This window comes from Fringilla coelebs (assembly GCF_963513975.1).
Source record: "Fringilla coelebs genome assembly, chromosome: 6".
NCBI lineage: Eukaryota > Metazoa > Chordata > Aves > Passeriformes > Fringillidae > Fringilla > Fringilla coelebs.
In genome coordinates this window covers 31603632-31619818 of record NC_140034.1, presented here as the reverse complement: position 1 = coordinate 31619818, position 16187 = coordinate 31603632, and the positions used below count along the sequence as shown (strand labels likewise).

At 33.5% G+C, this 16187-nt stretch overlaps 1 protein-coding gene across 1 annotated transcript in view; it reads right to left on the bottom strand.

Moving 5' to 3' along the window:
- The window catches only part of RYR3 (ryanodine receptor 3), a gene marked incomplete at both ends in the record, with an annotated part of 192527 nt that overhangs the window by 24650 nt on the left and 151690 nt on the right, over positions 1 to 16187 (bottom strand). The window contains 14 exons of the mRNA XM_084208173.1: positions 133 to 213; positions 706 to 723; positions 965 to 1038; positions 2699 to 2775; positions 3137 to 3216; positions 3420 to 3519; positions 3809 to 3859; positions 4539 to 4590; positions 5394 to 5503; positions 7093 to 7189; positions 11158 to 11270; positions 12074 to 12205; positions 13344 to 13403; positions 13860 to 14030. Coding sequence (XP_084064299.1) covers positions 133 to 213; positions 706 to 723; positions 965 to 1038; positions 2699 to 2775; positions 3137 to 3216; positions 3420 to 3519; positions 3809 to 3859; positions 4539 to 4590; positions 5394 to 5503; positions 7093 to 7189; positions 11158 to 11270; positions 12074 to 12205; positions 13344 to 13403; positions 13860 to 14030 — 1216 coding nt within the window. The remainder of the gene's footprint in view (positions 1 to 132; positions 214 to 705; positions 724 to 964; positions 1039 to 2698; positions 2776 to 3136; positions 3217 to 3419; positions 3520 to 3808; positions 3860 to 4538; positions 4591 to 5393; positions 5504 to 7092; positions 7190 to 11157; positions 11271 to 12073; positions 12206 to 13343; positions 13404 to 13859; positions 14031 to 16187) is intronic.

Below are 16187 nucleotides of genomic sequence, written 5' to 3'. Positions count from 1 at the left end.
AATATATGTTGTTGTCATGCCAGTTTCCCCCCAGGAAACTTAATGCATTAGTGGAAAACATTGGTTCTATTGCACTCTGTTTAGGAACAGACTCACCACACATTTTCTACAAAATTAATTCAGTTCTCTTACCATTGTTATGCCCTTCACAGAGAAGTTGCAAAAATCTAAATAGATCTCGAGTAAATTCATCATGCTGCAAGACTTTTTCACCTTCAAAATATATAAATACAATGATTATGTGACAATTGTTATGATTAATTATGTAGAACACATAATCCTACAGTAACCTTTTAAACTGGAATTTTAATAAAAGAACCAGTATTTAAAAGCGTTAAAGCAATTTAAAAGAAACAGACTGATAATAATGAAAAGAAAAACTGAGACAGAAAAAGCAGAGCCAAAGTATTTAGCACTCCAATGCATCCATGGTTAAAAAAACAACACTAATTTGAAATAAAAAAAAGGCAACGGGATATATATATCTAATAAGTAAATTGTTAGTCATAACTAAAATCATGCCTTAAGTATGAGTGACACTTCTTTAATAAGCATCAAACTCTTTATCCAAGCTAAACACACAACCTGCTGCAGACCATAAAGCTAAACCTAAAGCTATCTGAGAAGATGCAATGAGAGAATTCTCTCTGCATTTGCAACACACTTTTGCAACGATAGTATCAAAAACTGTAAACCCAAACATACCACGCTCACGAACGATGACTGTGGATCAAAGAAAAATAACAAGAATACAAGATAAGAATATTGGAAGTTACAATATTTTTCTTAAAAATTATTGCTAAAGATATTGTAAAAAAAAGCATATTCAGAACCCAGAGCCTAGAATTACTTATAGTAAGTTTAACAACAGAAACCTCAAGCCACAGTAAATAACAGTTCAAGTTAAAGAAGGAAGCACAAATAATGTTTGAAACACTACTGGAATCAATTTCATTCTACTTACGAGTTCCTTCTTCAGTGACCATTCCCAGGCCTTCTGCTTTATTCTGTCTCTCAAACGCATTCAAGTCAAGAACACTTATATTCAAAGAAAAGAAAAACAACAGCAGAAACAGGAAAAAGGACTATAGTAACCAATGGAAAATCATTTTCATCTACAAAATTTCTAGAGTCCTTCAACTACTACTGTTGGCCCCCTATGGCATGCATTGTCTCATATTTTATTTAACGCTCGTATTAAATAAATGAGCTTTAGATGAAACTAAGGGTCCAGTGTCCAATTCTGAGAAGAAATGAGTCTCAGGTCATGTCTCACCACTTACTTAACTTCACTCTTGATAATGACATTCACAGTTTCATGTACAAATGAGGAGTGGAAAAGGAGCCTGAAATATTACTCTTTATGTTGATTTAAACCTGTTACTAAAGGAGACTACCACTGTTGTTTCTCTCTCACACTGTTTTCCACTGAGTTGCCACAGTGACTTTTATTATGTTGTTTTTGTATATTTTATTACAAATTATTAGTATAATAATACTATAACATGGTTATAGTATTCAGAAGATGTATGGAATTTCTGATTCTATATGTACAAGACAGAAATGTAATCAGAGGTTCCATCTCTTCCAGGGTCAAAAGATACTGATATCTGAATTTTATTTTGTTAACTTGGCATAGCTCAGCACATGGAGTAGCAAATCATGATTCTTCTCACCACCCAGCTGGAATACTTTCATTAAAATCCTCCAATAAAATTCTATCATTATCTAATTTTAGTTCAGTTAAATAGAAATGCATTCACATATTCAATCTAGTGACATCATTAAAACCAAAAGCATTTCTTAAAGCATCATTTTCATTTTCTTATCATTTCTTTTCTGTTCAAGTAATTTTATCAATACCTCTTTTAATGAAATCCTGAATAATACATATACACAATTGGTAAAAATATCACAGCAGGGCCGGTTTGAGCAAATCCCTGCTAAAGTGTTCTACATAAATGAAAAAATGACAAGGCAGATTTTATTTAATTAGGCTGCAACTATTAAACAATAATTTCTGCAATGGAGGTCACAATTCCTTCCACATTTTACCCTGTATTCATACAGCTCCTCCACTTCTAATTCCCAGCCTTCTCCTTCAGAAACATTCTGGTTCTTTAAAAGGCTAAAAAAAGGAGGATGTCTACTGTAAGAGTAACCAAAATCACCAGAAATTTTCTATCTTCTACATGGGAGTCCTTTACCTGAACTAATTTGAACTGTTTTATCAAGGGAATGGACTACTGGAGTCTCACTGGTCCCATGCCAACACTAACAAACCTGATACATATGCAGAGGATTCAGTAGAGACGGCAATTATGCAACTCGCCAGAAATGTGCAGAAACTGAGAGCTTAGTAAAGCTCCACTGGCCTGTCTCTCCCTTAATGGTGGCTCTTCTCCATCCTTGGAAACTACCAGACAAAAACCTTGAGGGATCTAGTATCAGTAAAGGAATTATTATATTTTACTTTTCTGTCTCTTCAAAGGCATGTGCAGCCTTTTGTTTTATTTTCTCCTTTGGAAGGATACTCTAAAGATTAACAGGCTGTTCCTGTGATTCACAAAACTTTCCCATAAGAGTTCTACAACCTGTGACTCCTGTAATTTAAATCTAACACATCCACCTGCACTGAGCAATAAGCCAGTGAATATGAATAAAACAGAACCTGTAATAATGCAATTTTTGGTTTTACCTGCAGGACTGCATCAAGCCAGAGAGGCTTTGAAAAAATCCAGCATCCTTTTTCTCCTTCAGGTAGTCTAGCATTTTCTAAATGTTGTATATTTTTGAAGGAAAAAAATACAACATTAACAATATATATAATAAAAAATAACTAGCAATAAATTATTAATTAATATTTATAAACAAAAAAAATAGTAAAGGTAATAAGTACCCTTATAATTAATGATATTGAAATTATATGAATTCAAAAGTTCCTGAATTAGTTCCTTGAAATGCAAATCCCTGGCAAAAAATAATATAATTGCTCTTTCACCAGAAGTACACTGATATTTCTTCACTGTTTGGCTTAAAATTCAGTACATTAACTTAAACAACAGGACACTAAAATTCTCACAACTGCTCTCCTCATTTATACAAGCAAGACTCGCAGTAGCTGGAAATGCATTACCTGTTGAACTATGGTGTTTCCACCATTTAGAATAGCAATACCAAGTTTCAGTGTTTCAACAACCATGGGTCCTGTATGGCCTGCCAAAACAAGGATACACTCCTTAAAACTTGCAGTTATGAGCTCTTCAATCAGAAATGCAGTCTGGAACTTTTAATTAGTGCAGTTGTTACTGACATTTATTTTGCCTCATGAAGTGTTGCATGGAAGCTGTTTATGATGTTTACATGAGAGGTGCAATGACCTGTACTGTGAATACTTCAGAGATATCACAGAGCATTACCTTTGCTTGCACTGATCATCTGAAGGACCATCTCCGCAGCTCCACGGTCGTGCAAGCGAGCTTGCTGATAGAGAGTTCTCTGCTTTTCCATTTCTTTCTCCTGGGTTTGGGAACAAAATGAGAACAGACTGCAGACTGGAACGGATCCAGGAAAAATAGGAAGATGAGAAATCTGAAATTCTTGGAGACCATCTGCATCCAAAATCCATGGGTTGTTTGACTCCAAAGCTTCAAAACACACCATCTTTCTTTAATGTGAATAACCTAGTAAACCAGCTTGCTGTGTTCAACACACAATGTGTTATGCTATTTTTGCATTTATTCCACTGGACATATTTAAAGTACTTCCACATTAGATTATGAGAAAGAAATGTTATTTAAACTCTCACCTCAAATGTCTTTTCTTTATCTTCGTCTCCCTCTTCTTCTTCCTGACAGCTCTTTTGATGTTAAAAACAGAAACCACAAGATCTTGCTTACTAAGAAACATAATGCCTACTTTTGATATACTATTTCTACAAAATTGCCAAATAACTTTTTTAAGCAATTACTGAAGGTATTAAGATTGTTAAAACCTTTAATTGCAAATATTTGTGCTCATCCACACTAAGAAGCTGATATTCCCTAATATCAAGTGTTTCAGGGTATTCATCCAACTACATGCACACCCTGTAACTGCAGGCTGTATAACCTTGTGCCCTATCTCTGCATCCATGATATTTCTCTTCACAGTCAAGCTCTCATCACAAGTCTGTAATCAATATGTTGCAAAAACTGACTTATCTGACAGACTTCAAGTATTAACCCAAAAATAATTACCCAAAGAATAAAGATAACTAATGGGTTTAAACTGCTCAGGAGTTAATCGTATGCAAAAGAAATGTCAAGTGAAAGGAACAGGACTGCACCTGCTGAAATTTTATGGTATTGCTTTAACATAGGAAATTTCTCATTATACCTATATGTAAAACTCTGAACTGCATTTGCTTCATTAAAAATACAGAAGTTATTATCAAGCAGTCCATGTAAAAAACAGAAAGAAAATGTTTAAGAAGCATCAAAAATTAATGGGAACTACCGAAATGCTGTGAGGGATGAACCTTGAAATTATGTACTTACTTTTGCCATCATGGCAGAATAGGCAATATATAGAGGATCATGTCCTAGATTGCTGCGAAGAGTAAAACATATTTTAAATTATTTTATGATATAGTAATCTAAAGATTTCATATGCCTACCTTTTTATTAAAGGGTATTTTATTAAAATAGTCTACTTGAAAAGCTAATAATTATGAAAATTGGGTCATGAAGGACTTCTCTTATCTAAATCCAAATCTCTAAGTTTTTACTCAAACAATTTAAAGGTATATTTGTGCATTCAACTTAGTCATTTTGGGTCATCATTGGCTGTTGAAGGTGCAGAGAAGTAATATGGAAATATAAATTAGAATAACTATAACTGTCAAATGGTAAGATTTTATTGGTCATACAGAAAAAGTATATGAAACTCTGGAATACTGATAAAAATCTATTAATTCTAATCAACAATCTAAAGTCACAGATCTAAACAGAAGTTGGCAATGAGATTTATAAACATCAACAAAACCTTTTCTGACTTACTGAGTGAAATGTAATGAATACCAAAACCAAGAACACACATCTATTAATTACTGGGAGAAACCAGGGCAAAGTACTCAGATTAAACCTGTAATTCCTGTAGAATTCATGTTTCCAGGAGAAGTCATGCTCAAACATTTCAAGCTTTTAAAATGTCAAAAATAGTCAATATTTATCTTAATGTAAAGGTTATACTGAGTTTAAATACATGAAAACTCTAATGAAGCTAAGAGGGAAAAAGGTATTCACCTTGTACAATTATGAACTACACTTGTGTTAAATCACTTTGGTAATGTTACTTAAAATTCAATTACTGTGTGCTTTTACTCAATGGGCTTTTCCACACAGCTCTTTTACCTTCTCTCTGTAAGAGCACTGCGACTAAAATAGAGGATAATCTGATGAAGTGGATCAGGATGGTTTTTCTCAGTCTCTTCTTCTTCCTCTTCATCTTTTTTTGGAGATGTCTGTCTCAAGATTTAGAATATAAAAGTTAAGCTTCATAAGTAAGAAAAAAAATTCGGTAATTAAGCTTAGGAAAGGATTTAAGTAATTTTATTCTGTCCAATTTTTATTAACTGCCCATATTAATCTTATTCAGGAGTTTACAGCATAACCTGCAGCATTATGTGCCTGTATGATGATTCAGAAGAGATAAGAGTGTATGGTTTTTATTCATTATTTTTGTAACCTTAGAATTTTCTCATTTGCAAGGTATTGATAATGAGACTGGGGAAATCTTGGGGAAGCCCTATTCAACAGAAATCATGCATCTCCAGTTGACCCAAATTGAAAGGAAGTTCTAGCTCAATTGTTTTGTAGCAGATACTAGGATTTTTAATAACATCATCAGATACATCCTGCTCAGACTGAACATTAGCTACAATTTTTCATATATTATTTCTAGGTAACCTTGGTTTAATTAATGTTCATTATTGTAAACTTCAAATATTTTTTGTCAGTCAAAAATAAAAAAATAGTCAGAACTGGCCAAAGATCAGATTATTACCCTTACCTTACTTGTGTTATCACACTTTTGTATAGTCACTAGTTATTGTAGATTTATTGTAATTACAGTAATTATTTTAATTCTAGAAGTCCAATTTACTTCTCTGGGAAGTCTGAAAGATTTGCAAGCACTGCTTTGATTAATGGCCTCAATCTTTCCTTTAGCAAGAAGCAACAAAGTCAAACAAAGACTGATCATGTAATTGTCCAGAGCATGTGAAGAATGTCCCTCCCATGGCAGGGAGGTGAGAACTAGATAATCTCTATGGTCCCTTCCAACTTGAAGCATTCTGTGTCTCTACAATATCAGGTATAATGGCTCTTTAAATAGCACAACATGACTGTTTCTGTTAACACTGAAGCACTTCCTGATGCATCTGCATGTGATCCATGAAGCTCTATATTAATTTTCATGGTGTTTAGAGACTGTGGTGGTAAGCTCCTTTGACAAGCTAACTACACAAAGGGAAGAGAAAGAGCAGTAGGCATTCTGAACCAATGTTCACTACCAGAATCCTGAAGTTTACCAATCACTTTTATCAAGTACTCAGGTAAAGTGCATTTTTGCTGAATATGGCTGCATATATTTACTTGTCCTTATGATGATCAAAAAGGAAAACAGCAAAAATAATTTGTATCAAAGCTGAAAATGTTAAAATTAATTATGCATAAAAAATTTAAAAGGGAAAAGGATCAATAGTATCAAGCTTTAAAAACACCCCAGAAAATAATATATACAAACATAGGAATTACCATAATGACAAAAACAGTCTGACTGTTCATCTAACCCATTTCTCGTCCCAAGAATGAGTATCACATAGCTCGTCTGAAGGCATAGATCACCTTAATGCACTTCAGTGTGCATCAAAGGACAATCAATGTCTTTTTGACCACAGCAGAAAATGACCTTATGCTCTGAAGCATAAGGATTAATATTTTATAAATTTATGCATACAGTACACAAAAAGTAAATATATTTTATAATGTATACATAGAATACACACTGAAGTGGGCACTGAAATTTATGCCCAGTTATGTCAGTACTTACAGCCAAATCCTGAACTAGTTTCTCCTCAAATGAATATTCCTCTGTTTCTATCCAAAAGTTCTGATAGCCATTGAGGAAGAGGTTAATAGAACGGTGCCTGGGGGGGTTGTGAAAGTGAGATCAAGAGGGGTAACGGAACAGAGTATAACAGCTCAGATGGTTAATGGTTAGTAAGGATACATATTTGTACAATTCTGATCCTCTGATTGGTCAGTGAAACAAAATGCAAAACATAACTAACATTCACTGACAAACCTGCAGGTACTTTTGAACATTCTTTCTGTTTTTAAACACATATGTATACATTACTTTTTATTTTGAAGGCTAAGAGAGGCCTAAAATACATTATACATGAAACTGCAGGACTGATACCTTATAATGCAAGCATGAGAAAAACACACACTTGAACAGACTGAGAATGAGTGAGCGGAGTTTACATTTACAAGGTGTAAATCCAAATTACTAGATTTAAAACATCAAGACAGCAGACACTGGCCATCAACACCAAAATAACTATCAAGTGCTTTCCAGCATAGTATCTACAACCATTGCCTTCTTCTACAGAAAGAAGCCTAACCTCAGCTTCTTGTCTTCCAATTCCAAATCAGGGCAGTATTAGCGTGTCCTCAAAGAAGTTGCATTAGAAATATAAAAATCTGCTCTATAAAATTACCAATTTTAGAAAACTCTAAGTCATATTAATTGCTACTGTATACTATTCATTGATTTAACTTTCGCAGAAAATTCAGCTCATGGCTGTATAAGACTACACATAATAATGGCAAAATAATTCCATCTTCACATTATTTTGGAGGAAGTTTTTTTTCTGAGCTGCACTACATGAGGTTAGAAAGGCTGTTCCATGCAACCTTTTCATTTACTTTTATCTGTTGCCACCAAAAAAAGCTATAAAAATGTGCTGCATATACACCATTAAATACCTTTTAAGTACAATGTACACATGAATCAATATTTTATCATGGAATAGCTATTGAGTCAACACTTTAGGCGCACTTGCTGACACTGGTGCCGTTTTATTATCAAATTTCAAAAACTGACCAATCAGAATCCCCTCTGAAAATTGTACAAATTCATGTTTTTATGATAATATCAAATCATGGCTGGGAAGGAAGAAGTGGGCGCATAAGCAAGAGGCTCTCCACAAGTTACATTACCGTTAACTTGAGTATAAGCCTGTCATACTGAGTTTTTTCATGTACTTTTTCCAGCCAAACACGTTGAAAGGTGCTCAGGAAGAAATTGCTAATTTTGTGTCTGAAGAAAAGCATATAGGTTTTCATTGAAGAAAGGCACAAGTTAAAGTCAATAAAGTAGTCAGAAAGAATGTATCGTAAACCGTGCTTGAAAAATTGCCATGTACAACTTTGCTGTATCTATGTGCATATACAGATGACAGACAATAAGACAAAGTTTTTTCAAATTAATTCCCTTAAAACATCAAACATAGACATATCTCAGAGAAAACACTTTCACATAAGACACTTTTTCAAAGTCATGTATGTTCAATAAACACAGAACATGAAGAATTAGTATTTCCTGACTTAACTGATTTTTAATTTATTGAAAGATTTTTTTTAAAAATATAGCTATTTGTTTGTATCTACAGGGACTTTTCATCAAAGGGAGTTCTTGGAATATTTGTGGTAGAAGTTAAAGTAATTTTTCAGTGATATAACAAACACTTCCATATCAATAGACATGTCCATTTCTGAAATATCTTACTGAAATTCCTAAAAACTGATAGACATTAGAGTGGGTTTTACAGAAAATTATCTTAAGCTCTGAGATTAAAATTAAACTATACTGAAAGTCACCTAAATATCTGGAAAATTTTCAAAATATTAAGCTTATTACTTATTGAAGATTTATCTTTTCTACAATAAATGAAAGGTTAATACCATAATATTTGTTTACTGCACTTTAAATTAATTGATTCTAGCATCAAAGTAAGAACTAACACTCCCAATACAAAGCTGCAACTAAAATGAAGAAATAGACAGGATAGAGAGCTGCATTTTAAACTCTGGATCAAAGAGATTTAAATAGCTCCTAGAACAAATCATACCCCACTTGAAATAATCTCCCTAGGGTTGAGGCATGTCTGAGCAACACTGTCAATTTAGATGATGGAGATTGTTATAATAGCGTGATAGCCTTATTTTCCTGTCAGGATCCTATGATTTATCTAGGAAAAAAGTGACTATAAGCTTGTGAACTTTAAAACTTTGGTTTGAACCTGTCAGTTGAGCAATAGAACCAGAAGTTTGCTCATGGTAGCAGGATCGGGATAGATGACCTTTAAAGGTCCATTCCAGCCCAAACCTTTCCACGACTTTAAGGTTTTAAGTTTAAACTGTGTTTTCACTCTTTGTTTTGAAGTGCAGAGAACACCATTAATTGACAAAAATAGTTTTATGACAGTTCATTTTTAGCAGCTACAAAATGTAATAGCAGGGTAGATTTTCCTCATATTACTATTCAAATTAGGAGTAAACTGCTCCACAAAATCTACCATAAAGTTTGAGAAGAAAAAGCTCAAGAAAAGCTTTTAACACAAAAAAAAATTTTAAAAAATTACAGGCAATATAAATGTTCCATTTCAATATGGTATTATTCCATATTTTATTGAAGATTAAAAAATCAAGAAAGATTCATAGCCTACTTTGCCTCTCGGCAAGTGTTCTGTCAACCTCAAATATAAAAAATAAAGTGGGTGCTTTGTAAGGCAAAAAAAGGAGGAGCCCTCTTAACATTTGAGTGGCCATGCATTTATTCTAAACATTTTAAAAATTTACAAACACAGAATATGTTGTAAAAAAAACCCAAAACTTGCTCACAAAATGGTTGTACTGAAATGGTATTTCTTCATACCACTTCCTCTTGTTTTGCCCAACACAGCTCTCGAAGATGGAAGGATTGATACTGGATGGTTTTTTATGTTGTATTTAATTCTCTCCATTTTTTGGTTCTTTAAAGACAGCCTGGTGGTAGCATAATAACTTGGAGAAGTTACTATAGTCTAGAACTACTCATTATTGTAAAGGAAGGTTGTGAAGGTTGTGTGCTTTTTATGGTATGAACTGGCGTTTTATTTGTCCTGTGCAAACCTAATATTCCGCCAGTGTGTTAGTGACACAGCCATAGACCTTTAGCTATAGACTTTTGCACCAAGTGTGTAAACTGGCTTTAATAAATGCATTTAAAAATCCAACACAGCCCTACGGTAAAATACTTTGCTAAAAATCTTTGAAGAATAATATTAAACACAAAAAGTGAAAAATTGCAGAAGGAGAGAAGCAAACCTAATTAAACATGTGCTTAACTTCAATCTGAATAAAACTCAGATTTTTTGAGAGGAAACAGAGTAAAGGAAGTTACTCCAGTAACATATGATCTTATTATTCTGCTTAAAGCAGTAGAGGGATCCAGGCACAAGATGCATTTTATTGTGAACTTTGTGTTGTCTACATTCAACTGGAATAACAAGCAGAGCAACATAGAAGTTGAAAATATCATTCTGCAGTGCTCTCTGCACTTCTCTGTCCTAATAGTCACTTTAATTCATGTAACATTCTGATGTAGTAGCTGAAGATTGGCCCAGACAAGCTACAGAGCATGAAGTGTTCATGCAAGAGGAGAGGAAGAGCCATACAAAATTAAAAAAAAAAAAAAAAAAAAAAAAGAAAACCAAGAAAAAAATAAAACCACAGGAGAATAGAGCAAAAAGAGCAACAAATCAGAGACAAAAATTGGACAGAAACAGCAACATCCTTATGGTTTTCACAGATAAGTTGAGGAACTATACAGAATAACAGACAAAAATGAAGCATGTCATTCGTACGTTTTTTTCCCACTCAGGTTATTTGCAATGAGATGACTATTTTGCTACTGTGAGGAATTAGCTGATGACTAATCAATTCTTGTCTCTTAAAATTACATACACCTAACAATCAACAAACATGTAGGTAAACACTCAAGCAGTGTTTGCACTCAGTAAACAATGCAGACAAAAGTTATAAAGACATAAACCTTTCAGCCACTTACCTTGGCAGGTTGTATAATGGTGCCATTCTGAAACATGCAACCACAGCCCTTTTGCGTTGTTTTGACAGCAGTTTGTGCCAAACAGCTTTTTTGGATCTCAGTGGTTGTTCAACCTATGGGAAAATTTCTTCTAGTATATGCAATGGAAGCTTTTCAACTTTCATCAAAAATTTTTCTACACAGGTAGTGGTTAGCTAGTTAGCAAAGTAGAAAATGTTACCAATGCTCTGCATCATCTGAAGAAAAAGTTCTTTTGGGGCTTTACTTTTTTCATTTATAAGGAAGAATACTGGGAACCTTTTATATAGAAATCTCAAGAATATTCAAGATGTTAGAATACCTCATATGTGGGACTATTTGGTAAATTTCTAAAATTGTTATTTTGTCTGTTTCTAACAATGCATATTCAGTTGCTCATGTGAACCCATTTCTGTGCTATATCATATGTGAATGGAATGGATTAACTTTATGTAGGAAAAGCTCAAATGCCTTTATTTGAATTGCATCAACTGTATGAACAGGCAAGCAACTCAAAAGTTGCTACAGCATCCTATGTCGCAGAAGTAGGAAACAGGCTAAACTCAGTATATTAAAAATAAGTGCACAAGCAAACTCTTCCTAAAATCAAAATGGTTTTCAGCTACAGCATGGAGATAATTTGTGTGCTATACTTCCTATGACTGTTCATGCAGTTTTGCAGAAATATATCCTGAGTTTTCCTTGCAGCTAAATGGAGGCACTTCAACAGATTACATTGGAAACTTTCATATATACATATCTGTATGTGCATGGGTACTTGCATGCACACATGTACAAAAGTTTTATCTGGGAACTTTAATGATGACTGTGAAATAATCTCTGCAAGGAAAAATCTGTTTTTCAAAAATAAACATAGTATAGACATTTGGCTTTTTACCTGCTCCAGATGATAGAGAGCAGCCGATATCCTCTGCACACGCTCCACATTTTTCTCAGGGTCAGTAGGTCCATCACTCTTCAAAATGTCTTTGTACAGATTTAGCTGCCATTTCACAGCTGGGTCATCAGACTGAAACCCAACATATTTCATTTGTAAGCTGCTGAATGAAGGCACTGAATTTGACTGACACTACTTCTAGTCCCATAGTATAATAAAGAAGCTTATAAATACTCTCAATTTCTGTCCCCTTTCAGACCAAATTAACGTCTGCTAGCTGCTCAAAAAAAAATGGCATTGATGCTATATGTTGTTGAGCAATTGAATTCAATTCTTAAGCAAGGTTCTGTATTTTTATTTGATGAAATCAAATAAAGTACCTTACAACTTACTTATTCCTCTAACCTCCATTAAAAATAAGGAAGCAGATTTAGTACTGGGATTGAGTTTAATTTGCAGAGCCTTTGTACTGAGTGTGTAAAGCTGTTTTTTGGAGTCTGGAAAAGACAGCTGGAATTTCAGTAGGTGAAGAGTTATAGTCAAAGTTTTTGATTTTTATCTTTTTTTTTCCTTGCAAGACAGAAATAAGAAAACCACATTAAAGTACTCCTTGTGTTCATTTTAATGTATGCAAGCACAAATTTATAGCAAATAGACAGTCAACTTCCATGACAGATAAGTAAGTAACTCTTACTGTGGTCAAACACTGTAGGCAATGATCTGAATTATTTTTAATTTACAGATTGATGAGGACTCTATATTGGTATTTGTTTTGACAGTGTATTCAGCATATAAATTGTAGGAATATAAGCATACTTGTAAAATTCACAAGTGCTAAAATGACATAAGCTTTTCGTATTTCATTATGATCACTTTAAAATGCATATATTTTTAGAAATACCTAATTTAATCATTATTGAAAGGTAGATTCAAGCAGAAAAGCTGAAGTAGTAGAGTTTCAATTTTATTTCCTTCTTGGATCAAATTGATTCTAAGTAATTAGAGCTTTAAGACTACCAGTATCTCAATTCTTCACACTTGTCCCATTCTACAGATCTTCCAGAAACTTGACTATACCAAGCAAAGCTGCAAATAAGGCATTTATTGCAATGAAATACCAGGAAGAATAATTTTGAAACAGAAACTTTTCTAATAGCTTTTTGGATCATTTTTTTAATGTGTCACAAAAAAAAAAATCCAAAAAATGACTGCACCTTCAGTGTTTTGAAAGTGCACATTAACATCTGTAAGACAGATTTTTCTTTATTACCTTTTCCTGCAAGTGTAAGTTGTTGCGTAGGTGTTCTTTGACTTCCTCATCTGTGTCCCTCTGTAGAAAAGTAGAAGTATTTTTCAGTTCAGATTATGATTCATTTCACAAGAAATTTTACAACATAGAACAGCTTATATTTCAATATTGAAATTTAACCCCTTTTGCTTTCAAAGTACGTAAATCACCAGAAGGGGCAAAGGCTTTCTTTAACCATAAAACAAGGGTTAAACTTGGAAGGGAATTAAAGCTAACTAATTGTACTTCAGTATTTGTGCAAAAGAACATGAATATATAAAACTGCACATGGTATACAAATGGAAAATAACAGGGAAAGTATGGCACCTCTATATACACATTTTTTCTTTAAAAAAGCACAAAAATTAGCAGCTATGATTGCTTACAGTGCATACAGATATTTAACAATATTGACTGCTTAGATTTCTATGCTACAAGATTCATTTTAGACCGTTACACTTATTTTTGTATTAAAAACTATTAAAAGCACACACTTACATGGCTGTATCTAGTCTTAGCCAGAGAGATGAGCTCTTGGTCTCCAGGAGTGCACATATTCAAACCAATAGGAAGCATCTTTTTAAGTGCAGCCACAATTAAGGATGTTTGTATGGAGTACAAATCCCCTCTACGTTTTGATTTCTTCCTCTCTTGATCTTGTCCTCCAGACTATAAGTTAAAAAAAAATAAAAAGGGGAAAAAGAAAAGAAGAAAAAAGAAAAATTACTTCAATTTTCTGATCACACACTACTCCAACACGCTCTTCCCTTTATGGTCCAAGGAAACTATGTTCCTGATGTAGTACAAATAATTAAAAATGCTACACTAGAGGAAGGGTGCATAGGCTTGGTCAGAAAATGTAAAAGAGTACTTTTGGTGTGCACCAGTGCAGAAAATGCAGTAACAGTAATGTGGTAATAGGAGTCACACAATTTTGTGTGCATTCATACATATGATTTTGACAATACTTTCTGGATCTTACCTTTCAAATCAGAAACAACCCTAAAATTAAAAGCTGAATCATTCTCAGGGGACATTATTTGTCCAATGTTACAGAGACAAATTTAGGATGTTTACATTTTTGTAAGAGATTTATATAAAGATAGTTATCCAGGGTCTGAATGAATGAATATTGCCTGACTTGTCTCATCTGAACAACAGTATTGTTTAACAGGCTTTGATTCAATGTTATAAAATGCCAATTAATTAGTGCCTCTAGCAAAGTGCTTCCCTTTGGCTTTGGATAATATTAATAAATTTGGGACAAAAAATTTAAAAATTTTGTATCTTTGGATATCATCGTTAATAGGAAAAGGAAAACAAAAGAGACAGAAGTAAACAGCACAACAGAGTAACATCTGCCCTATCTTCTTATGACAGACACTGTACAACATATTTCACATCCAACTTTTTCTTTATGAGACAAAGAACCAAAATCTTTCAAACAGACCCATATATTTAAGGAACACACAGTAAACAGCAACAACATCAAACAGCCCAGTTCTGAATTCTGTACCCAGATTAAACTCCTACTTATACTCAAGGGGAGTTTTGCTTAAGATAAGATTTCAGGACTAGGCCTCCAGGCTTGTACAACACTACAAAATTACAAATGCTTTCATTTAACCCTCCACATCCTTTCCCTTCTGTCAATTAGGATTTACAAACTACTATTTTGATAATAGATTGTGTAGTTCCACATAAGGATACAGCAGAATCCATTGCAATTCATTATTTCCCAATTAATGCCTCACTATTATCACAGTAATCACTGGGAAAAAAAAAAAGGCAGATGTATGTATTCTATTTGGTGCTAAATTTTGGCAAATTCTGTCTTCTAGATGGGGAATCTCTATGTACATAGCTTGTGTGAAGTATTTTGCATGTGTGAGGGAACACGCAATGGATGTGGCTTCCTTTCTTAAGGAACTAACAATTGCAGAAGAATACTTTGCCTCAAAGCTTTGCTTTTAGAAGTGCCTTAGAAATAGTGAAGCAATGGCTTTAAAAATGACATTATTTGTACTCTACATTGACAGCAGACAAACAAATCCCACAATGTATCACTGTACTCCAGTGGCGTCACTATGCCTCTTAAATAAGGAATAACACAATATGTAATAGATATATTTTTAAAAGAAAAAAAAGGAATGTGAGAGATATCAGTTTCTGCATCTTTTACGTCGGTGAACATTTTGCACATCCAATTTTCTTTACGTTCATATGAAATTAATAAGATTGTGAACCTTAAAACTGGAGAATTTTCAAAACAGGAAAAGAAGATCCATTCTGCCTTTGCCATAAATTCTGCTGTGAATTCACTTCTCCAGCTGCTAAATGTATAAATAGAGTCACAGAACTTAAATCTAAATGACAATGGAATTTTGTCTCTTTCAGTTCTAATGTGCACTTATGCACAAACAATACCTGCATTGCATATGTAAAGAGCATTAAATCAGATATATTTTGCCTAAACAATTAACTGTGCTGAAAGGACCTCAACTGGAGGAATTATATAATTTCGTTGCCTAAAAGCATGTAGTAGTCTTTCTTGTCTGAGGATTTTAACACACAAATGGATATTTCTGAAAAAAATCCATATACCAAAAACCAATTACAGATGATTCTTTAGTAGATGAATAATAGCTAAATACACAATGAAAAGGAAGAAATAAGTTATTTAAACTAAAAATTCAGCTAAAACTGGTTAAGATTATCGATATAATATTTTTTTGTATTTCCATCCCCCTTTGAGCTTCTGTTCTTTGAGCTTACTATGAGGGCAGTCATTAAATCCTACTCTGTATACCTGGAGAAGTTTGACAA